The 25,194-nt window shown below is 41.8% G+C and overlaps 1 protein-coding gene across 1 annotated transcript in view; it reads right to left on the bottom strand.

The window, feature by feature from the left end:
* Nucleotides 1-1,969: 1,969 nt before the first annotated feature.
* The window catches only part of LOC127574452 (chymotrypsin-like elastase family member 2A), a 97,855-nt gene continuing 74,630 nt past the window's right edge, over nt 1,970-25,194 (bottom strand). Inside the window, exons 3-8 of the mRNA XM_052023469.1 lie at nt 21,827-21,936; nt 16,972-17,097; nt 11,273-11,409; nt 8,167-8,312; nt 5,080-5,229; nt 1,970-1,990 (exon numbers count right to left, since the gene is read on the bottom strand). Of these exons, the coding sequence (XP_051879429.1) occupies nt 1,970-1,990; nt 5,080-5,229; nt 8,167-8,312; nt 11,273-11,409; nt 16,972-17,097; nt 21,827-21,936 (690 nt within the window). The remainder of the gene's footprint in view (nt 1,991-5,079; nt 5,230-8,166; nt 8,313-11,272; nt 11,410-16,971; nt 17,098-21,826; nt 21,937-25,194) is intronic.

The raw sequence follows: 25,194 nt of genomic DNA, 5'->3' as shown, positions 1-25,194 counted from the left end.
GAGATTCCAATGAAGGGTCATAGTTGCAAGATAAGGGAGAGGTCATTTTAAAATGACATACTTAGGAATTTCTACTCACAGGTGGTGAAAAATCTTTGGAGTTGTCTTCCCAGAGGGGTGTGGAGGTTAGATCACTGGAGGATTTTAAGAAAAAGTTTCTTGAAAGATCAGTGAATTGAGGGCTATTTGCTACAGAAGAGTAGTTGAGGCCTGGGGCATATCAGCCATGGTACAAGGACACGATGAGAAAGCTTTAAGTGATGTGGTCAATTATATGAGACAGATAATATTGATAGGAAAAGTCTGAAACATCTCCTCCTTGCTGACAATCAACACAGGCGCACTTCAAGGATGCGTGCTTAGCCCACTGCTCTACTCTCTCTACACTCATGACTGTGTGGCTAGGCACAGCTCAAATGCCATCTATAAAATTGCCAATGACACCACTGTTGTTGGCAGAATCTTGATGGTGATGAGGAGGCGTATAGGAGTGAGATAGATCGGCTGGTTGAGTGGTGTCACAACAACAACCTCTCACTCAACGTCAGCAAGAACAATGAATTGACTGTGGACTTCAGGAAGGGGAGGTCACATACCAGTATTCATTGAGGGGTCAGCGGTGGAAAGGGTGAGCAGCTTCAAGTTTCTTGGCATCAACATCTCAGAGGTTCTATCTTGGGCCCAAAACATTGATGAAATCATGAAGAAGGCATGCCAGCAGCTCTAATTCATGAGGGGTTTGAGGAGATTTGGTATGTCACCAAAGACTCTTGCAAATTTCTACAGACTGGTTTCATCACCACCCAGTATGGAGGCTCCAATGCGCAGGATCGCAAGAGGATGCAGAGGGTTGTAGACTCAGCCAGCTCCATCACGGACACAACCCTCCCTGCCACTGAGGACATCTTTAAGAGGCGGTGCCTCAAGAAGGCTACATCCATCATTAAGGACCCTCACCACCGGGGACATGCCCTCTTCATGTTGCTACCATCGAGGAGGAGGTACAGGAGCCTGAAGACCCACACACAACGTTTTAGGAACAGCTTCTTCCCCTCCGCCATCAGATTTCTGAATGGTCCATGAATCCATGAACACGACCTCATTATTCCTCTTTTGCACTATTTATTTATTTTTGTAACTTATAGTAACTTTTATGTCTTCATGTCTTACACTGTACTGCTGCCATGAAACAACAAATTTCACGACATATGTCAGTGATAATAAACCTGATCCTGATTCTGATTCTAATGGTTTTACATAATCCACGAGAGACATTATCTATTAGCTGAGAGGATATCCATAGAATTGGATTATTACTGGTAGGTCTGCAGATGCTCTTGGCGTGGTATGAATAACTTCTCATTGACTTGTACAGCGCCATTGTGGAGTACATGGCGCTCATTCCCATTTGTCTGGGCGTGGCCTATTTAATGTCTGTCACAGCTGGTTCCCTATGCCCTTAAACCATTGGTGAGGAAGGAGCTCTGGAAGTTGGAAAAATTGGACTGTTGTTGAAGGTCCACCAAAGTGATTGGGCTACTCCATTAGTGCTGATCCCAAAGCACACATAATTGTGTGCTTGCAAGGAAAGAACAGGGTCACCCAGATCAGCATGGCTGATGATGAGCAGTATCTGCTGCCCACTTCATAAGATCTATTTGCAGAATTGGCAGATTTTTGAGATTTTAGAGAGCGACATTTGTCTCATGCTGATGTACAACTTAATATGGATTCAGGGGGTTAGAGCTACATAACCATTAATGTGCACAAACCAGGATGTAAGCTTAGATCACATTACCATTCAAGATTAATTCAGCCCCAAAAATCCTTCAATCTATAATGGACAAATGCTGCAAGATGTTTATGCAACCAGAGTATACCAAGATCTTTATGCAACTAAGATAACATCCTCTCTCCCATAGAAACTGAACAAGAACACTTGAAGTTTCTCAGGAATGTACGTGGTAGCTTACAGAATCACCATGTCCAGCTGAAATGGAACAATTGGGGATTTAAACATCCAGAAGTTGTTTATCTGAGCTTAAATATGAATAGTCAAAGACTTGTCCAAGAGAAGATGAAAGGCATATTTGAATGCCAGAGAACTGATGAATGTTCCTTCCTGGAAATGCTACATGTTATCTGGAATTTTTACTGAAATGAACCAGCATATTGTGCCCCATTCCACAAATTGTTGCACAAAGCAGAGCCCTGGCACTGCATTGAAGAGCTACAACAGTTGTATCAGTGATGCTATTTATAGCTTATTAGTGAATCCTCCTAGTCCATTATTGAATTATGAAAACCATTACTGCTGTCATGTCATGTCATGCCTGTAGCTATTGGGGGGACGCAGTCATAACCTATGTTAAAGAATCAGGCTCTGAGCTAGCATTTGTACATGCTTCTCATGCACTTCCCTTCAATGAGACAAATTAAAACTGAAAACATCATGGTCTGGTATGGCAAATCGAATGCGCAGGAATGTAAGTAGTTGCAGAGAGTAGTGGACTCAGCCCAATACATCATGGGCACATGCCTCCTTACTATCAATTGTATCTACATGAGGCACTGCCTCAAGAAGGCAACATCTATCATCAAAGATCCCCACCATCTGGGCCATGCCAGCTTCTTGCAGCTACCATCAGGTGGGAGGTACAAAAACATGAAGTCCCACACCACCAGGTCCAAGAACAGCTACTTCCCTTCAACCATTTAGTTTTTGAACCAACCTGCACAACTCTAGTCTCTACCTCAGCATAGTAACACTGTGACCAATTTGACCACTTTGCATGACAATGAACTTTGCTTTTTTTGTTCTAATTGTGTTCTTTCTTGTAAAAATTGTGTATAATTTATGTTTATGTTATGTTTCTCTTGTGAATGCTACTTATATAATGCTATGTGCCTGTGATGCTGCTGCAAGTAAGCTTTTCAATGTACCTGAGCATACATGTACTTGTGCATATGACAACAAACTCGACTTTGAAATATATCACTGTTCCTTCATCATCTTTTTGGTGTACTGCTGTAAATCCTGGAACCCTCCCAACAGCACTGTGGGAGAACCTTCACCACACTGCCTGCAATGGTTCAAGAAGAAAAAGAAGAAAAGATGAACTCTTGATCTCCCATTCTACCTCGCCATGCCCCTTGCTCTTTATTTGTCTACCGGCACTGCACTTCCTCTGTAACTGCAACACTATATTCTGCATTCTGTTTTCTTTTTACTCCCTTGATGTAATAATGTATGGCATGATCTGCCTGGATGGCATGCAAAACAAAGCTTTTCACTATATCTTAGTATATAATAAACAAATTACTAATTACCAGAAATATGTCTTTTTGGGATGATTCAATTTCAGAAATATCTGGTTAGCAGGAATTTGCCTCTGGTCATGGACCATAAACAGCTGATGGCAATCTTTGGGCTGAAGTTAGCTATTCTGATAATGGCTGCTGCATGACTGCAAATATAGGCTATCCTGTCATCACAACCAGAATGGTCAAAAGAGTGCTGCACCTTGAAGTAGCCCCTTCCTGGTGGTGCTTTCAAATTCCCTTCCCGGTGGTGCTGCCATGTTCTTGAACCCTTAATTCTACTTCAGTTATTGCCACTTTACCATTTCTTTTTGCACTACTTCAGTTTGCACTACTATACTTTGCACCATTCTGTTGTTTTGTGCTCGTTGTTGTATTTAATGTATTTATTATTACCGTGTATACTGTTGACTCTGTGAGCTTCACGGAAGCAAGGAATTTCATTGCATCCTGGTGTATACGAAAATAAACTAAAATGAATCTGAATCTAAATCTGAATCTGAATTCCTCTACGCATGAATTTTCGTGGCAAGAGCTAATTTAGAGTAGGGAATTATTCAATCGTAAATTGTTGACAATGATTTTCTAGTTACAGCTGATGAGATTGGTAGGGGTTGTTGTACTGATATTCCTTTATGGCAACTGTGTTAAGTATATCATCTCAGGGTGAAGTGAATTGGAATAAAAACAAAAGTAAATGCTAGAAACACTTATCAGATTAAGCAGCATCTGTGGAAAGAGAAAGAGAATGAAATTTCATGTTATTCGGAATTTTTACCAAGTCTGACCAGCAAATTGTGCCCCTATTCCACAAGTTGTTATACAAAGCAGAGCTTTAATATTGTGAGGCCAGGGTTGCCCAGGTAATCCCAATGTTTATGGAGCCTTCTTGGTAATAGTTTAGTGAGGACAGTTAGGGAGAGAGTGAAAACAAACAACTGTAGATCATAGCTGTTGCTGAAACCTAAAAGCAAAAGGAGAATGTTGGAAATGTCCAGCAGATTAGGTAGTATCTGTGGAGAGTTAACATTACAGATGTATAACCTTAGAGGAAAACTAGCCAGTTCTGATAGAAAGAGGAAAAATAATCTATCTGAAAACAATTGAATGCAAATTGAGTCTCCATTCAATCTGCAAGGATGACCCTGATCTTTCAATTGCCAGTCGCTTTAATTTTGCAATGTACTCACAATCTGACCTCTCTGTCTTTGTCCTCACATGCTATTCTAGATAAGCTCATTGTAAACTCAAGGAACAGCACCTCAGCTTCTGACCTGAGACTTTACAGGACTCAGTTCAGGACTCAACTACAGGACTCAGGACTCAACACTGACTTCATCAGTTTCAGGTGATCAGCCATTCTAGTCTTCCAGCCAACACTTCCAGCATTCAGTTCTTTGTTTTTCTCTCTTCTTCTGCATCCTCCAGATACACCATTGCCATTCTCTTTTAGCCACATGTGTCATTCAATATCTTCTGGTCTCCACCCTATCCCAAACTTTCTGTTTTGTTCCTTCCACCCTTCCACCTTTTGTTTTAAATTCTAAAATTTGTTTTAATTCTAAATTTTCTTAATTCTAATTAAAATCATCATCTTAAAACAGTGACTCTGTTTTTCTTTCCACAGATGCCGCCTGACCTGCTGAGTATTTCCAGCATGTTTTGTTTTTATTTCATATTTCCAACATTATATTTTATATTGGATAACTATTTTAGCTCAGTGACCTTCTCTTGTGTATTACAATAAAGAAGGCATACCTGGTAAATCCAATCAATGTATGCTGACACACGAGTGAAAACAGTAGGCTTCCTTTCCAGTACACAGGAGGATGGTCCAAAGCTTACAATACCCTGAACATCCCAGGTTCCAGCATCATTCTGACAATTCAAAGGGCTACCAGAATCTCCCTGCAAACAAAACAGCAGACAATAATGTGAGAAAAATTTGTGCCTCAAATGCAATAAAAAAGTCACAGATTATTCATCCATTTTCAGATCCCTAAAATTAAAGTGGCAGCAGCCCAGAATTTCACCAGTGTCTGCAGAGCTGCATTAATTCATCACTGCACAGCAGGTCTATATCTGCTTGAAGTTCAGGAGCACCTAAAGCCCATTGCTGGCTAGTGTATTTGTCTTATACACAGAAAGGACTTTCCTTTGCACACTGCACTGATGCAGAGCAAGTAATTCCTTCACCAACAACCACCCCCCCACAACCATCCCTATCCCCACCCACACACACACACAATCTGCACAACACACTCTGTTCTTCCAGCAGATTATTTGTTGCTTTTTGCAGGAGGATTGGTTGGATAGCATGATCAATATTTGAGAGAGGTTAGTTCAGGTGACTGATGCTCGGGAGGGATTGAGTCAGGTGTCTGATAGAATGGAAGGGTCTTGTGAGGGTCTTGAGCTTAGATGGTACAGAGTCAGTACTGTAGGGGCCAGGGAGTTCCCCTTTAAACTGCATAGCAAACAGCATACCAAAAACCTAATTGGTTGTAAGAACCCAATGACAGATAATGCTTTTAACAATACATTTAACTTCTAGCAACACTCTACATAAATATTGCATCAGGAATTAAGTCTATGACCAAAGTGGAAAATGACTCATCTGCAATGGGCTATACCTGGTCAGATTTCTGGAGTGGAGTGATTCAGCATTGTACTCTTCAAAAGAGCTATTTTCATTTCCATAATAAGGTGCAACCAAACCTCGAGTCAAGCATTCTCTTATGTTAGGATTAATGCACCTATAGACTTCACAAAGTTTCTTTTTCTGTACATATTCTAATCTTATTCCTAACCAAGTATTTTTAACTTCCTTTTTTTAAACAATACCTCAACTCAGAATTAAATGTGACATGTTTGGTGAGGCTTCTTATTCAATATAAAACAAAACGATTTGTGCTGCCCAGCATATTTTTATCACTGATTCTCCATAAGATGGTAATATGGGCTCTGGAATGGTGAACTGTTTACTGTGTGTTGGTTGTTGCAGGCTTACCTCCACGTCAAAAAGATGTGGCACCAAGTCCAACCATTGTGACTTGACATCTAAATTGGTATAATATAGATTGCAAACTGGATGCCACACTCTACTGGTGTGCCAATTTAGATTTTGGCACTGCCAGAGGAGTCTTTTAGTCGAGTTGGTAAAACCAAAACCCAACTGCCCTCTAAGATAGACTTAAAAAATCATTTGGCCCTTTTCAACTAAAGGCAGGGAAGTTATTTATGGTATCATGGGCAATGGCTTTGTCCTCAGTTAACATCACTAACTAGATTACCTGGTCTTTTCATAACACTGATTGAGGAAACTTGCTGTGTGCAGATCAGTTAGTGCATTTCTGACATGTCAAGTACTTCAGTGGTTGTTGTGAAAAGCGTTGTATGAATTCAAGTTTTACTTTTATCCTTCTGAAGATTATGGAGAATTCATGATGGAACAAGCCATGTGATTTTGTTTAGGGCTGATAGTGCATCTGGCATGTTATAACTGACTTTAGCAAGAATTTCACTGATAGTTCTGAAACAGACCAGGTGAAATCTCCAAATTCAGAACTAAATTGTTTGAGCATAGGCTGGGTAGAGAGGACCATTGCACTACTTTCAAAAGCTTTTAAAATATTTTATATTAATCTATGTTCTGTATTTTTAGTTCACCATACCTTTATAATGAGCTGTTTTGTTATAATTCTCTTGTAATTTATCTTACCAACTGAGGGGTTAGCCGGGAGACTGAGCCCCTCTGCAGTTCTACTATGCAGTCAGCTTTTGCTTTGATTTTCAATGGGATACCTTGCCTTTCTGTGGTGCTTGTGTAGGTGAAAAAATATCTTCTTCCATGTTACAATGCAACACATCAAATCTTCATTGTCATTATGCACTTTCCCTTATATCTCACACAGGACTGGCACTGCTTCCCAGTGAAGTGAATGGCAGACAGTTTGCTCAAGCAGTTCCCATTTTGTTTAAACTATTGAACAAAATAGGAAATGGATAAAGTAATTTGTGCTTTTAGACAACCTATCATGCTTCAGGACACACCAAAGTGCTTTAGAGTCAGTTAATTGCTTCTGTGATGTGGTTGCTGTTGTAACAGAGGAAATACAGCAGCTAATGTGTTACAACCAGAGGAAATACAGGAGCTTATTTGGAATTTCCAAATAACAGCAGTGAGATTTATAATCAGATGTTGGTTGAGGAATACATATTGGACAGGACTTCGGGCAATGACTTGATCCATTATTTTGCTTCTTACCCTGTAGATATGCATCAGGGATTATTTTCTATCTGCTACTATCCATTTTTTCCACTCAGGCAGCTGTGAAAACCCAACCCCTTAGCCTTCAATTAACAGTTTCCTTTCATTATGATGAGGCTGGTAAATCATTGTGCAATACAATCCCTTCCTTGGATAAAAACTGAAAATGCTGGAAATACTCAGCAGGATAGGCAGTGTCTGTAGAGAAGGAAACAATAGATACCATTTTAGATTGACAACCTTTCATTGATGAAAGGTCTTTGACCGGAAACCTTAATTCTGTTTCGCTCTCACAGATGCTGTCTGACTTCTTGAGTATTTCTAACATTTTCTGATTTTATTTCAGATTTACAGCATCTACTGCTTTTGATTTTTTCAATTGCCTTCCTAGGTTAACCTGCTGAGGCATTGGACAATGCAATCCAAATCCAAATTGCTAATTAACTGAATAGTGTGCTATCAAGTTGAAGTATAAACCTGCGCTGTTCCTACCCCATGGGCTACTAGACCTCACATATTCTGGTGGAGTAGGTATAAAGACTGTACCACTACATGATAAAAATGGAGTTCATTACCATACAACCACCACTGACACCATCACCCCCTGCACAAATCATGTCTTGGGTGACCAGGCTTGACCACCATTTTGGTGATGTGCATGTAGCATAGTCCACCACTCGGAGCAAGGCTTGCTGTAGCATGGGAGCGGGAAGACCAAAAGCTGAAAGATTAAGAGAGCATAGAAGAATTATTTAATTATATTTTGGTTACTTTTTAAATTTTACTATGCAATTTTGCTGCCAGACTCACACTGTCAGTTTTGCAGCCTGCTGATGAAGTGGTTGACGTGTGTAATGGGATGGGTCACTTACACTATGATTTCCTTTCTTTTGCACTATAACATTGTGCAATGATGTTAAGCTCCACAGATTAATTTGGGTAAACATCTTAAGCAATGAATCATAGAAAAAAATACAGCGTTATGCACAAGGAGACCATTCAATCTATTTCCTTACACTTTACTGCATTAAATTTCATTTGCCACCTTTCTGCCCAATTGACCAAACCATCCATATCTTCCCAGAGTTGAAAGCTTTTCTCCTCACTGTCAACAATGTGACCAATTTTTGGATCATCTATAAACTTTTTTGTAATGGCCAAATTATTAACAGCAGCAAGGGAATACATCCTTTCAAGATGTAAAGTAGGATATAGTGACACCTAATGGCAAAATGTCCAGGCTGCAATTTTGCTTCCATTTTACCAAAGATAAAGGATACAATTTTCCCAGATACCTTAGGCAGTAAATGACATACCACATCACCAAAAAAAGTTTAAACTGAAACGCTGGTTTAGCCTGCATGTAGCAAACATTGCCACCTTGCTGTAGAATTAAAATCTGGGCTGGGAATGCCTTCCTTTGAGATTATTAAAGGGTACTACTTGTGGTCATTTAGGAAGTTGCAGGCCATTCTCTTCTAACAAGAGCAAGTGGATTGGGTGCAAGTATGTAATTCCAGAGGATCTGAGTAAATGTCTATCACCTTTCACTATTTATTTGCTCATGGAGGTTTTTTTTTGAGGAAAGGAATAGGAGGTTATGATGCCAGGCAATGAAGTACCAACTGCTGAGTCAGGGATGGGCAGGAGGGGAAGTTGTCTCCCCCTCTCCTGTAGCACCCTAGGAACGGAGAACCTGTCTTCCTCCGGACCTCCTTCGCCTGGATTTCCAGGCTGATTTGTGTCCCCTGACTCTATCTATGGGTTTGGTATATGAGGAGTGATGAGGCAGACTGTGCTTGTACTCTCCTGAGTTTAGGAGGTGAACTTATTGAAGTATTCAAAATTCTTATGGGGCTTGACAGGTTAGATCAGAGTTAATCTTTCCCCCTAGCAGAAGGGAGCACTGTTTCACAAAAAGCAGTCAACCATTCAGGCCAGAGATGAGAAGAATTTCTCAGAATTCTCTACCCAAGAGGTCTGCAGAGGCTCAGTCAGTAAGTATATTCAAGACAGAGACTAGAGATTTTAGATATTAAGGAAATCAAGGGAAATGGGGACAGTGCAGGCGAGTAGCGGTGAAGAAGATGATCAGGCATCATCTTACTGAATGGCAGAGCAAACACAAGACCTTACTCATGGACTTGCATTGTTATGTTCTCAAGCCTGGTACTTTATTCCAGGCAGCACATTCCGCCACCCCCCCTCCCCCAATGGAAATGGGTGGATGGAACACACATATTTGCTGCATTGTAGAGACTGCTTAACCAGTGTTTCAATGTTAACTCTGCTTTAGCACTTCCAGCCGTGCTCAAATTATGGTAATCACCATTAGGATGAAAACTGTGTTCAAACATTATCAGTTAAGCATTACCATTGCCAATATTTCATTTATTCATGAAAATATTCTCAAGCTGCCCACCTTGAACATCATGAACATTTTTATTGTGATTATTTGGACTGGAAATGATACCCTGAATGTTTAGCCATCTGAGAGAAACCTATGATAAACACCAGCAAAATTCCCTACATGAATATTCAATTACAGACTTTTTTAAATTAACTTTGCAGTCCACTACACTCATGACTGTGTGGCTAGGCACAGCTCAAACACCATCTATAAATTTACCGATGACACCACTGTTGGCAGAATCTCAGATGGCGATGAGGAGGCGTACAGGAGTGAGATAGATCGGCAACAACATCGGTTGGTGTCGCAACAACAACCTCGCACTCAATGTCAGTAAGACCAATGAATTGACTGTGGACTTCAGGAAGGGGAGGTCACATACCAGTATTCATTGAGGGGTCGGCGGTGGAAAGGGTGAGCAGCTTCAAGTTCCTGGGCATCAACATCTCAGAGGATCTATCCTGGGCCCAACACATTGATGCAATCACGAAGAAGGCATGCCGGCAGCTCTACTTCATTAGGAGTTTGAGGAGATTTGGTATGTCACCAAAGTCTCTTGCAAATTTCTACAGATAAAGGTTGGAGAGCATTCTGACTGGTTGCATCACCGCCTGGTATGGAGGCTCCAATGCCCAGGATTGCAAGGGGCCGCAGAGGGTTGTAGACTCAGCCAGCGACATCACAGGCACAACCCTGACTGCCACTGAGGACATCTTCAAGAGGCAGTACCTCAAGGTGGCGGCATCTATCATTAAGGACCCTCGTCACCTGGGACATGCCCTCTTCATGTTGCTACCATCGAGGAGGAAGTACAGGAGCCTGAAGACCCACACTCAATGTTTCAGGAACAGCTTCTTCCCCTCCACCATCAGATTTCTAAACAGTCCATGAACCCATGGACACTACCTTGTTATTCCTTTTTTGCACTGTTTGTTTATTTTTGTAACTTATAGTTATTTTTATGTCTTGCATTGTCTTGCTACCACAAAACAACAAATTTCACAACACGTCAGTGATAATAAACCTGATTCTCGTTCTCATTCTCTAGAAACTGATTGCATAATCCAACCAACCTTGAATATTATCCATACTCTATATTAGCCTCCTTCACTTTCTTTACTGGTTCCCACCCTACGATGTTCAACTAATTTCCTTTCACCGGATATCCATGTAGCAGTGATTTCCACATTCTAATAATTATTTATATAAACCCTTTATTTGATCTGTTCTGTGGTTGTCTTCTATTTATTGTCACATTGTTTTGTACTTACGTTCCGTTAATCCCCATCCTGTGATGTAACATGGGTACCCATCGGGAAGGATCTGACCAGAAGGTGGTAAGGTAGCTACTTTTACATCAAGAGTAGTATACGCAGGCTCTGCCAGTCGGATTAGGGCAATATCATTTCTGAAGTTCAAGGGATAGATATAAAATGTAATTCCTATATGCCTTACATTGGTAAAAGATTCCCAGTTATTCCTGAGTTAACAGATCACCAAACAAGTACTACAATGTTGCCAGGATTCAGGGGCCTGAGTTATAGGGAGAGGTTGGGTTGGCTAGGACTTTATTCCTTAGAGCCTAGGAGACCTTATAGATGCATATAATATCACAAGGGACATAGAGAGGGTGAATGCACACAATCTTTTTCCCAGGAAAAGGGAATCAAAAACTAGAGGGCATAGGTTTAAGGTGAGAGAGGAAAGATTTAAAAAGGACTCGAGGAGCAATTTCTTCATGCAGAGGTTGGTGCATATATGGAACAAACTGCCAGAGGAAGTAGTTGATACAAGTACAATAACAACATTTAAAAGATACTTTGACAGGTACATGGAAAGGAAAGGTTTAGAGGGATATCGGCCAAACGAGGGCAAATGGGACTAGCTTAGATGGGTGACTTGGATGGCATGGACAAGTTGGGCCGAAGGGCCTGGTTCCGTGCTGTATGACTCCATGACTCCAATTAACCTCCTTTATTTCTCCTCCATGAGGTAAGAGAGAAGAAATAAAGTCAGCCATCATTCTCATGGTTGAGCACTACTTTGTTGCTCTCTACCGGAAAGTTTAAATATCAATTTATTGAAACCAGTGTAACTTTTATTTACATTGTGCCTTTTATGATCTTAAACCATCCAAAGTGCTTTATAGACAATGAAGTACTGTAGATGTATAATCACTATTGTTTTCACAAAATTACTGAATGGTTACAGTACGGAAGGAGGCCATTCTGCCTGTGGTGTCCATACTGGCTCTATTAACAGCCTGTTCCACTCCCCAAACTTTTCTCTCTGCAAACTCTTTCAGCTACTATCCATTCCCCTTTTGAATGCTACAATTGAATCTGCCTCTACCACTACACTTGGCAATGGATTCCAGACAATAACCACTCTCTGAGTAAAAAAAATTTACTCATGTTCTTGACCCTTCCCCCTGCGGTAGCTATCTGCTCTGTCTGTGCCTTTCCTGATTTTAAATACACCATCAGATGTTCCAGATAGAACAACTCCAGCTTCTCCATTCTATTTGCAAACCTAAACTCCCTCATCCTTGCAATCATTTTGGTAAATCTTTTCTGGATCATCTCTAAATAAATACCAGAAATACCTGTGAACCAAGGGCCTATTGAGAGCGAAGAAACAAAGGAAATAACTATTAGTGAAAAAAGTGCCAGAAAAGTTGATGATACTAAAAACCAATAAATCCCAGCAGCTCAGTGATCTAGGTTTCAGAATGGGGACTGGTACTTGGACCCCAGCAATTCACAACTTATATCAATAACTTGGCTGAGGGGATCAAATGTTATATTTCCAAGTTTGCCAATAATACCAAGGATTCACCAGGATGATGCCAGGGATGAAATGTTACAGTTGTGAGGAGAGACTGGATAAGCTGGTTTGTTTTCCGAGGAGCAGAGCAGGCTGAACGGGGAACCTGAAAGAGGTGTACAAAATTATGAAAGGCGTAAAGAACTTAGAAGTATACAGTACAGGAATAGGCCCACCGGCCCATGATGTCTGCGCCAACCCTGATGCCAAATTAAATTAATCCCACCTGCCTGCACATGGTCTACATCCCTCCATTCCCTGCCTGTTCATGTGCCCGTCTAAATACCTCTTTAGCATTGCTATCATATCTGTTTCCACCACCTCCCCTGGCAGCACGTTCCAGGCAGTTCTCACTCTGTGTGTAAAAACTTGCATCACAAATCTCCATTATACTTTCCCCCTCACCCTAAAGCTATGCCCTCTGGTAATTGACACTTCTATTCCCGGAAAAAGACTCTGACTATCTACTCTTAGCTTCCGACGCTCAGGAAAAAACAATCCAAGTTTGTCCAACCTCTCCTTATAGCTAATACTCTCCAATCCAGGCAACATTCTGGTGAACCTTTTATGCAACCCCTCCAAAGCATCCGCATCGTTCCTGTAATGCGGCGACCAGAACTGCACACATTACTCCAAATGTGGCCTAACAAGTTTTATACAATTGCAACACAACTTCCTTACCTTTATACTTAGTGCCCCGACTGATGAAGGCAAGCATGCCATGTGCTTTCTTTACCACCCTATCTACTGAAGGAGTTATGGACTGCACCCCAAGATCTCTCTGCACTTCAGTGCTCTAAAGGGTCCTGTCATTTACTGTATACTTTCTTCTTACATTTGATAGATCCCATTAGGCACTTGGGACTTATCCACCTTAATTTTCTTCAAGAAACCCAACACCTCTTCCTTCTTGATATCAACCCTGATATCATTTCCTCCACGTCCTTCTCCTTGGTGAATACCAATGCAAAGTGCTCATTTAGTACCTCGCCCGCTTCCTCTGGCTCCAGGTATAAATTACGTTCTTTGTCTATATAGACAGTAAGAAAGTTTTCCCCATGGTAGAGGTGTCTAAGACTAGAGTGCACAGGTTTAAGGTGAGGAATTAGAGTTTTACAGGAGATCTGCAGAAGAATTTTTTCACCCAGAGGGTGGTTGCTATCTGGAGCACACTGCCTGAGAAGGTGGTGGAGGCAGGTACTCTCACAAAATTTAAGAAACATCTGGATAAGCACTTGAATTACCAAGGCATAGTAGGTTGTGGACCAAGTGCTGATAAATGGGATGAGTACGGATAGGTACTTGATGGTCAGGATAGACATGGTGAGCTGAATGTCCTGTTTCTGTGCTGTATGACTCTACAACTCTTTGACTAAATTTGGTTAGATTATGAGTAGGGAGGAGGATGTCAAGAGATTTCAAGAAGTTGAAGGAGTAGATTTCCATTTTGTTCTCTTTTTGGTCCCACCTCTCCTCTTACAACCCATTACCTGCTGTCTATAGAATATTTTTGATTTCCCCTCTTCTATATTTACTGCCAGTCTTTTTTCAATCTCTCCCCTTGCCTCTGTAGCCTCCTTTTTACTTCCCCTCTGATTCTACTCTTTTTACCTGCTCACTTTTATTCTCTGTCTTTTTGGTCATTCAGGCTTTAATTTCCCTACCCTTCAGCCTCATGAAAATGTACTTAGACTGTAGCTGAAGCCTGTCCATCTCAGTTACTATTTTGCCTGCCAAACTTTGTTTCCAGTTTATTTGGCCCAGCTATGTTCCCTACCCATTGAAACTGACAGTTTCTCAAATGAACTAGCTTTCCCTTGGATTGGTCAATATTCTTTCCCATAGCTATTCTAAACCTTGTGATCTTATGACTGCTGTTTCCTCACTAATATTTCCTCCATTTGGCCTGGCTTATTTCTCAGAATCAGATCCAGCAATGCTCCCTTTGTCACTGGGCCAGAATAGTATGGAAATGCTGCAGCCAACTTAGACACAGCAGTATTCCACAAAAGGCAGCAAATAAAATGAGTGGCTTTAGTGATGTTGGTTGAGGGAAACATATTGCACAGGATAATGGAGGAATCCCTCCCTAGAAACTGGATTTCACTCATTTTTTGCTGTGATAAATGGGTACTATGTTTTTCCTTGATGCCAAATTGGGATCACCCAAAATACCTCAAAATTGGGACATCCTTACGTCAAGATATTGCTATTGCTATTCTCTGCCATCCACAAGCAGTGGAACCCATTCCTTTATCAGTAGTGTTTGTCTGGAAAAGGACAACATAAAGAAATCTCTCGGATTGACTCAGTAACAATAAAACTGATGTCCCTGTGGGGACCTGTTAAATCAAACATGGTTCATAATTTGCTGTGGGGTTAGCTTTTGTTTAGCAGTATTAAAAAGAAGGCTGAAGGCTGATTTGTCCTTCCAAAATGCAACACCTCACACTTGTCTGCATTAAATTCCATCTGCCATTTTCTGGACGATTTTTCCATTTGGTCCAGATCCCTCTGCAAGCTTTGAAAGCCTTCCTCACTGTCCACTACACCTCCAATTTTAGTGTCATCCGCAAACTTACTAATCCACTTTACCACATTATCGTCTAGATCATTGATATATACAACAAACAACAATGGCCCCAACGCAGATCCCTGAGGCACACCACTAGTCACAGGCCTCCAATCTGAGAAACAACCATCCACAACCACTCTCTGTCTTCTCCCACTCAGCCAATTTCGAATCCAGTTTACAACCTTTCCATGCATACCCATTGACTGAACCTTCTGAACTAATCTCCCATGTGGGACCTTGTCAAAGGCCTTACTAAAGTCCACATAGACAACATCCACAGCCTTACTTTCATCTACTTTCTTAGTGACCCCCTCAAAAAACTCCACAAGATTCGTTAAACATGATCTACCACGCACAAAGCCATGCTGACTATCCTTAATCAACCCTTGGTTGTCCAAATACTTATATGTCCTATCTCTCACAACACCTTCCAATAATTTACCCGCTACTGATGTCAGGCTCACTGGCCTGTAATTACCCGGTTTACTCTTTGAGCCTTTCTTAAACAATGAAACAACATGAGCTATCCTCCAGTCCTCTGGCACAGCACCCGTGGCTAAGGACATTTTAAATATATCTGCCAGGGCCCCTGCAATTTCTACACTAGTCTCTCTCAAGGTCCGAGGAAGTATCAAACATTTGTAAATCAAGCAATTCCATTCCTACTTTCCATAGACATACTGTAGTTTTACACTTGCCAAACATACTGTAGTCTTACACTGGTCATCATGATTCCTTTCTACACCTTCTTGGAATAAAAGAGTTGCTTCAATTAATGGCATTTATTACCCACCCCTCTTTAACATTAGAAGGTGGCAGTGGGGTTTCCTGTGCGATTAACTTTGCTAAATCACTTCAGAATGCCTCGAGTGATGTAAGACTAGGCGCCCCAAGACAGAGTATAGTGGATTTCCTTCTTAATGGGTATAACAATTTGACAGCTGCTGCCACATATCGAAACCATACGTCTCAAAGTGTTATGGTGAGGTTTGAACTTGTGTTTACTGCATTACTAGTCCAGCAACATAACCACGTACTGTACTCTAGGACCAGTAAGTAGTTGAAAATCAAGGCCACAAATTTGTTAAGAAGCATGCATTTCCATTGTGCGTATCAGCATAATGGGCTCATATATTTATAGGAGAGTATTTTGTACTTTCCTGAAACTAACAGTGGAAAATCCCACAAATATTGCTGCTGATATTATACGTAAAAGTATTTCCTCCCAATTCTTTTAATTATGGATGAGGGCTGACAATTCTAATGAAAAATATAGGGCATAATTTCATAGAGAAAAACTTTGTAAAAGGGAGCCATTGATTGTGAAAATAATCTGGACAATTTATATCATCCTTCTATCAAAAACAAATTGTAAGAAAGAGTTTCTTGTACATTTGCTGCAGCTTGTGTCTTTCAGAAATATTTCAGATACTTCATGCATAATTGATTATTCTTGAAGTGCGCCAACAGTCATTAAGTAGACAGACGTACCAGCTGTGCAGCTATAGATTAATTCGTAAAAAGAGCTCTCAATAGTTGAAAGTTCTAAATTTTAAAATTCTTAATTACCCATTTCCAAGATACATTGGGTTCCATTTAGGATGAGTGATGATTAATTGAGCATGTCTCAAATATTCATTGCCTTTGTGCTGCAGATCGTGCTCTCCAAGAACAACAGCAAATCTTCCCGGGACGCTGAAAGGAAAACAGGAAAGATTTCCTTCAATGTAACACCTTTCACAACCGAAGGAAACCGTAAAGCATCTTACAGTTAGTTAAGGAGTTCTGAAATGCTGCCTTTATTGTAAAGTAGAAAATGCAGCAGTCGGTTTGCTTACAACAAACTCTCATGGTTACAGGGAAAAACTGACCAGATGTAATCTGTTTTACTAATATTGATTGAGGGGTAAATATTGGCCAGGATAACATCTCATAGGAAACAGGAAATAAAATTCCGTAATTAATTACGAACACATGTATGGGAGATTCTCGTTTGAGGTGGAACCAGAAGGGAGGACTTTTTCCAACCCATCAATACTATCCTAGCCCTTGCACTTTTTCTTTGGATAGGGATTCATTTGGCAACCAGGAGTTACTCCAGTGGGCTAAGGCATCAGCAAGCAAAAATCCCACTAAAGGTGGAGACTTCCTGCAGTGCAACTGCTATTGAATTTCCAAAGATGGGAACTCATAATTTAAAAGGATTTAAAGCCAAAAAATGATGCAAATTGTCAAACATTATACTGTTTGACCAAACTTAGGGTCTAAAAAGATACCACTGCATATACATCCGTGTGACAGATATCAAATTATCCATAAATTTCAATTAATTGCTCTAGATAATGTAGATAATAAAAAACTATCCATCACTTTTTCACACTCCTCCCCTCTTTCCCTGACTCCCGCCTCCCCTCGGCTCACACTCCTCCCACCTCCCATTACTCTCTTCTCCTTCTTACGACCCCACTCCTTACTGCAGCTTCAACCTCTGCTGGATCTTCACTATCTTCTCCATCCTCCCGCTCTATGATGCTAAATGGTCAGTCCTCAACAGGGACCTTAGGTTTGTACCCCTGCACAAACTGGCAAGGAGTCCTCACCCCCTGCTGATGACCCCTTCTCATGTCTCTAACACTCCCCTTCCTCTTGGACACCCCCTTCAGGCCTTTTTCCCTCTCTTAACCTTTCCATCTCTAATTGCTGATATGACATCAACCACAGCGATTTCTCCACTCCCCTCGTCAACTCTAACCTCAACCCCTCCGAATATGCAGCCCTCCATTCACTTTGCACCAATCCCAACCTAGTCATCAAACTCACAGGCAAGGACGGTGCTGCTCAAGTCTAACAGGCTGACCTCTACCTTGCAGATGGCAGCTCTCGGATACGTCCTCATATGTCCCCTGGAGCATGACCCCACCAATGAACACCAGGCCACAGTCTCCCGCACTTACACATATCTCATCATATCAGGAAATCCCCCCTCCACAGCCTCCAACATGACAGTGCCCCAACCCTGTACTTCCTGCTGCTATCTGTTACCCAAGATCCACAAACAGGACTGTCCTTGTAGGCCCATTATTTCTGCCTGCTCTTGCTCCAATGAACTTATCTCCTCATACTTTGACTCCATCCTGTCTCCTGTCTCCTCTTCTCCAGTCCCTTCCCACCTACACCTAGCATACCTCGCTGCTCGACCTGCTGAGTTCCTCCAGTAGATACTTTGTCATACTATTCTTCACTTTATCCAAAGGATGCAGCCTGTGCTTAGAGAGGAGTACATTCAAAACTAACAATAGTTCAATAAATGAGTTGTGGAACTGGACTCCAGCCCAGTGATTAACAGAGTCCAATATATACTGAATAGACTCTTTCCATAAAAAAACATATAGGAACAACAAGTGATTGTGCACCCAAAACTCCCCACCACTGATAGTTTTTCTCACTTGACATCTGAACCTGTTGCAGAGTAATTGATAGAAATTAATTCTTGTGATCAATTAATAATTCTATTTTTGTTAAATCATAGGACTGCAGGGAGAAAGACTGTTTGCCTCAAATGATTTTATAAATTTTTATCAGGTTGTTTCTCAGCCTCCAGCGCTCCATAAACAACAATCCAAGTTTGTCCAACCTCTCCTTATTGCTAATACTCTCCAATCCAGGCAATATTCTGGTAAACCTCTTCTGCACCCTCTCCAAAGCCTCCACATCCTTTCTGTAATTCGGTGACAGAACTGCACACAATACTCCAAATGTGGCCCAACCAAAGCTTTATGCCATTGAAACATAACTTGTTAACTTTTATACTTAATTCCCTGACTGATGAAAGCAAGCATACCGTACACCTTCTTATCACCCTATCCACCTGTGTTAGCACTTTCAAGGAGCTATGGACTTGCACCCCAACATCCCACTGTACATCAATTCTCCAAAGGTTCCTGCCATTTACTGTATACTTACCTCTTGCATTTAACCTCCCAAAATACAACACCTCGCACTTGGTTGGATTAAATTCCATCTGCCATTTCTCCACCCAAGTTTACAATTGATTCATATCCTGCTGTATTCTTTGATAACCTTCCTGCTGTCAACAACTCCGCCAATTTTCATGTCATCTGGAAACCTACTAATTAGACCATCTACATTTTCTTCCAAATCATTAATATATGTTACAAACAACAGTGGTCCCAGCACTGATCCTTGCAGAACAGCACTGGTCACAGACCTCCAGTCAGAGAAATAACCCTCTACTTTATGACCAAGCTAATGTTGGATGCAATTTCCCAGCTCATTGTGGATCCCATGTTACTTAATCTTCTGGACCAGCCTACCATGAGGGACTTTGTAAAATACTTTACTAAAGTCCAGAGACACAAAAAATTCTGCAGATGTTGGAATCTGGAGCAATACACGAAAAGTGCTGGAAGAACTCAGCAGGTCAGGCAGCATCCATGGAGGGAAATAAACAGTCGACGTTTCGGGCCGAGACCCTTCATCAGGACTGGAAAGGAAGAGGGCAGAAGCCAGAAGGTGAGGGGAGGGGGAAGATCACACACAGGCAGGTGATAGACAAGTCCAGGTGAGGGGGATGGTAGGTGGATGGGGGAGGGGGGGATGATGTAATAAGCTGAGAGGTGATAGGTAGAAGAGGCAAAGGGCTGAAGAAGGAGGAATCCAGTAGGAGAGGGCAGTGGACCATGGAATAAAGGATGGGGGAGGGAAGGAGACGAGATGGCCAAGTCATCAAGGTGGGGGAAGGGAGCCACGGGAATAAGGGAAGACAAAGGAGTGGGGGGGGAAGAAAAAGGGAGTGGGGTTACCGGAAGTTAGAGAAATCGATGTTGGGCCATCAAGTTGGAGACTCTCAAGGTGGAATATGAGGTGTTCTTTCCCCCAACCTGCATCTGGCCTCTACGTGGCAGTAGAGGAGGCCATGAATACACATGTCAGTATGGGAGCGGGATGTGGAATTCAAGTGGGTGGCCACTGGGAGGTCCTGGCTGTTGTAGAGGACAGAACGAAGGTGCTCGATGAAGCGGTCACCCAATCTCCGCCAGGTCTCACCAATGTACAGGAGGCCGTACCGGGAGCACTGGCTGCAATAAATGACATCCTTGGACTCACAGGTGAAGGGCTGCCTCACCTGCAAGGATTGTTTGGGACCTTGAATAGTGGTGATGGAGGAGGTGTAGGGTCAGGTGTAGCACTTGGTGCGGTTGCAGGCATAAGTGCCGGGGGGTTATCAGTGGGGAGGGATGAGTGGACAAGGGAGTTGTGGAGAGAGCGGTCCTTGCAGAAGGCAGAGAGAGGGGGTGAGTAGACGATGTGTCTGGTGGTAGGATCCCGTTGGAGGTGGCAGAAGTTGTGGAGAATGATGTGTTGAATACGGAGGCTCGTGGGGTGGTAGGTGAGGACAAGGAAAACCCTGTTCCTGTTATGTCGGTGGGGGGAGGGGCTAAGGGCAGATGTGTGGGAAATGGAGGAGATATGGGAAAGAGCAGCATTGAAGGTGATAGAAGGGAAACCCTGCTTACTGAAAAAGGAGGACCTCTCTGATGCCCTAGAATGGAAAGCCTCATCATGGGAATAGATGCAGTGGAGGCAGAGAAACTGGGAGAAAGGGATGGCATTCTTACAAGTGACAGGGTGGGAAGAGGTGTAGTCAAGGTAACTGTGGGAATCAGTGAGTTTGTAGAAGATGTCTGTGGTTAATCTGTCTCTGGAGATGGAGACAGAGAGATCCAGAAAGGGGAGAGAGGTGTCAGAGATGGATCAAGTGAATCTGAGGGCAGGGTGGAAGTTGGAGGCAAAGTTGATGAAATTGACAAACTCAGCATAGGTGCAGGAAGCAGCGCCAATGTAGTCATCAATGTAGCGGAGAAAGATTTGGGGGGCATTACTGGTGTAGGCTTGGAACATGGCCGACAAAGAGGCAAGCATAGCTGGGGCCCATGCGGGTACCCATGGCTACACCTTTAGTCTGAAGAAAGTGGGAGGAGCCGAAAGAGAAGTTGTTAAGGGTGAGTTCCACCAGACAGAGAAGGGTGGCAGTGAAGGGCAACTGGTTTGGTCTGTTATCGAGAAAGAAACGGAGAGCCTTAAGGCCTTCCTGATGGAGGATGGAAGTGTACAGAGATTTGTAGAAGAAGTGGAGATGAGGCGGTCAGGGCTGGAGAACTGGAAGTTGTTGAAATGATGGAGACCATGCGAAGTGTCTTGGACATAGATAGGAAGGGACTGAACCAAGTGGGACATAATCCATGTAGACAACATCCACTGCCCTACCTTCATCAATCATCTTCATCACGTTCTCAATAGACTAAATCAACTTTGTGAGACAAGAGCTCCTCGGCTTGCTTCCATGCTGAATATCAGTACAAATAAAAGTAATACAACGCTTATCTTAATATAACAGACTTACTCAACAATGCATTGTGCAGCAGTCATGACCCAATTTGCAGAAATGAGGCTTCCGCCACACAAATGTTGGAAGAAGTCAGGGTCGAAGTCATAAGCAAACTGCAGAGAGGCCTAAAATTAAAAAAAAGGCCTTGGATTATTTTCCTTTTTGGTACAAAATAGACTCAGGCTTGGAAAACTGTTTGAATGGCAAAGATGTGCCCATGCTCAGTATGTACCAGAAGAGTACCTTTGAAACTTGAGCTCAGAACATTAATAAGGTTCACTGGATTACGGAAATGCAGTTCTGAAGCATCATTATTGGGCATAAAGGGAAAGAAAAGATTCAAGGAAATATGTATCCTCACATCAAACAAACAATTAAGGAAAAATTAATGTCCTTGCATTAAACAATTTCTCCTTCAAATTAAACATTGCTGTTGAGCTGTGGATACAAAACTGGTATTCTGCGCTAGTCACAGGTCAACGTGGTGGTCAGACCTAGGAAGAGGAATGGAAGGAAGGAGGGAGTTCTGAGAACTATCTTGAATGCATCTGTAATGAATTCATGCGGATACAGAAAACAAAACTAAAAATTTCCTTTCTTTAAGTACCTTTGATGAGACAATTAAATGCTTAACTTAATTCATATGGCAAACTTTACCATTTTGTACCTATATTTAACATTTAATGAATTACAATCAACAGAGACAATGCATATATTATATGTATATTATATATATTATATGTAACAGAAAACTCTATATATCATAAAGAAGAGCACATCCATGGAGTCATATGGGACTCTGCTTACTTGATAAACTCAATTTTCAAAATTGTAAGGCTGATATTTTCTTCCAACTATCCTATTGTGCATCGTCAGTGTGCTAAGAATTAATAAAGTTTGCTTACCTGCCATGGCCAGCTGTGAGGCTTTGCTTCCTGCCCACCAACAACACGCCCTGTGAGTGGGTTCGCAGCTATAGCCCCTACCACATAGAAAGGCAACATAAAAACAAATTAAGTAGAAGTAATTTCATTGACATTTAACGTGGGAAGAAATTGCCTTAAGAGTAGTTATTGTTTTTAATTCCTTTGCTTTCCAAACTGGCAATGAAGTAAAAACAATTTTAAGTCATGGTCTTACTGAGGCAAAGAGTCAAGAGCAGGTACTGGAACATGTTGAAACCTGGACTAAGCTTAATTGTCAACCAATTTCTCATAGATATATATATATTCTTGCATGCGTCACAAGACATTGTCCATTCCAATATATTAGATAACAACCGTTCAAAGGCCATTACCTTATTAGACAGTGCCAAAACTGCCTGTGAAATTGACCAGACCCACTAAAAGTCATCAGTAAAAGAAATTATTTACATTGATTGGCAATCTTGATTCATACTTTTTCCTATGCTGTTTGCTGTAAGGACTATTCCAAAGACTTTCCAGGAAGATATCTTTGAGATTTCCTTCTTTTGACACTACCATGTCTTGCCCTCTACCGTGTTTGTCAGAGTCCTCTACCACATCTATTTCCTGCAACTTCACACTCACCCCTTCTTCTCCCAGGACCAGAAGGTTCTCCTGGTTTTCATCTTCTACCCCACTGATCTCTGAATGCAGCAGATTATCCTTTCTATGTTCTGCCACCTTCAATGTAGTTCTGTCTCCAGGCACACCCTTCCCTTCCCTTCCCCTCCCCTTCCCCTCCCCTTCCCTCCCCTCCCCTTCCCTTCCCTTCCCTTCCCTTCCCTTCCCCTCCCCTTCCCTTCCCCTCCCCTTCCCTCCCCCTCCCCTTCCCCTCCCCGTGCCACAGTCCCTTTGTGTCTTCCTGGTCTGTTTTTCATCTCTAGAAGCCACCCTTTTTATGGCTCTTTACTATAGAACTGCAGTAGATATAACACCTTCTTACCATTCAGACACAAACAATCCTTCCAGGAGGTGCAGTGATTCATTCAGACTTTTTCTAATCGAGTTTATTGCATTCAATGTTCGTGTTGTAGTCTCCTCTACATTGGAGAAAACATTTGCAGATTAGGTGACAACACTGCAGAACACCTCTGTTTAGTCCACAAGGATAACCTAATCTTCATGTTGCCTGCCATTTTAGCTCTCCATCCCACTCACACTCTGAGCTATCCATCTGTGGCCTTCTACACAGTTCCAACGACGGTCAACATAAGTCTGAGGAACAGTATTTCATCTTCCATATTGGCACATTGCAGGACTCAATAACAAGTTGAACAATTGCAGATAAGAGTTTTTCTGTTTGTGTGAGAACTGGCCAATGCTACTGTGAGATTATTCACTGTAGTAGTAACACCATTTATCTCTCTCCATAGACACTGCCTGATCTACTGGGTACTTGCAACACTTTAAATCTTAAATTTTGACCCCTCAGCTAATGGAAACTAATCCTTCCTACTTACACTATCCAGCCCCCTCATATAATGCTGTACTTCATTTTACTCTTCTTCACCCTCCTCTGTTCAAAGAAAACAACCCCAACCTACTAAATTTTCTCTCATAGCCTCAACTTTCTAGCTGAGGCAACATCCTCATAAGTCTCCTATGCACATCTCCAATATAATCACATCTTCCTCTCGTGCATGTTGACCAGAACAGCAAGTAGTACTCAAATTGTGGCCTAATATTGCATACAGTGTGAGGATAACCTCCATGCTCTTATATTCTATGCCTCATTAACAAAGGAAAGCATCTAGTGTGCATTTTTAACCATTTTATTGACCTGTCCTGCTATCTTTAAGGATCTGTTAACCTGAACTCCAAGTTATGTTTGTTCCTCCACGACTCTCAATATCCTCCCATTTACTCTATATTCCCTTGCCTTATTGTTCCACCTGAATTGGCTAGCTTGTCCATAAATTCTTTCAGTCTTTCCCATTCACTGTCAACTGCTTGGAAAATCTTTGTATCATCGGTAAACTTCCTTATCACTTAAGTCAAATTTATTAACTAAAAGCAGAAATGAGTCCCTGCCCTATGGAACCCCACTGGTAACAAACCTCCTGTCACAACAATGCATTTCAAGCATTATCCTTTGCTTTCCGTCACTTAGTAGATTTTGGATCCAATGTGCCTTTCTCTCATGGATCCTTTGGGCTTTTACTTTGAACAAAGTTAATGTGCGTTTCTTAAGCACTAACCAGGATAGAACATAGAACATAGAACAGTACAGCACCGTACAGGCCCTTTGGTCCGTGATGTTGTGCCAACCTATATAAACACCTACTCCACGATCAATCTAACCCTTCCCTCCTACACAGCTCATAACCCTCCATTTTTCTTACATTCATGTGCCTATCTAAGAGTCTTTTAAATGTCCTTATTGTATCAGCCTCTACCACCACCCCCGGCAGTGCATTC

The sequence above is a fragment of the Pristis pectinata genome, chromosome 9 (genome assembly GCF_009764475.1).
Source record: "Pristis pectinata isolate sPriPec2 chromosome 9, sPriPec2.1.pri, whole genome shotgun sequence".
Lineage (NCBI taxonomy): Eukaryota > Metazoa > Chordata > Chondrichthyes > Rhinopristiformes > Pristidae > Pristis > Pristis pectinata.
This window is presented reverse-complemented; position numbering and strand designations above follow the sequence as displayed.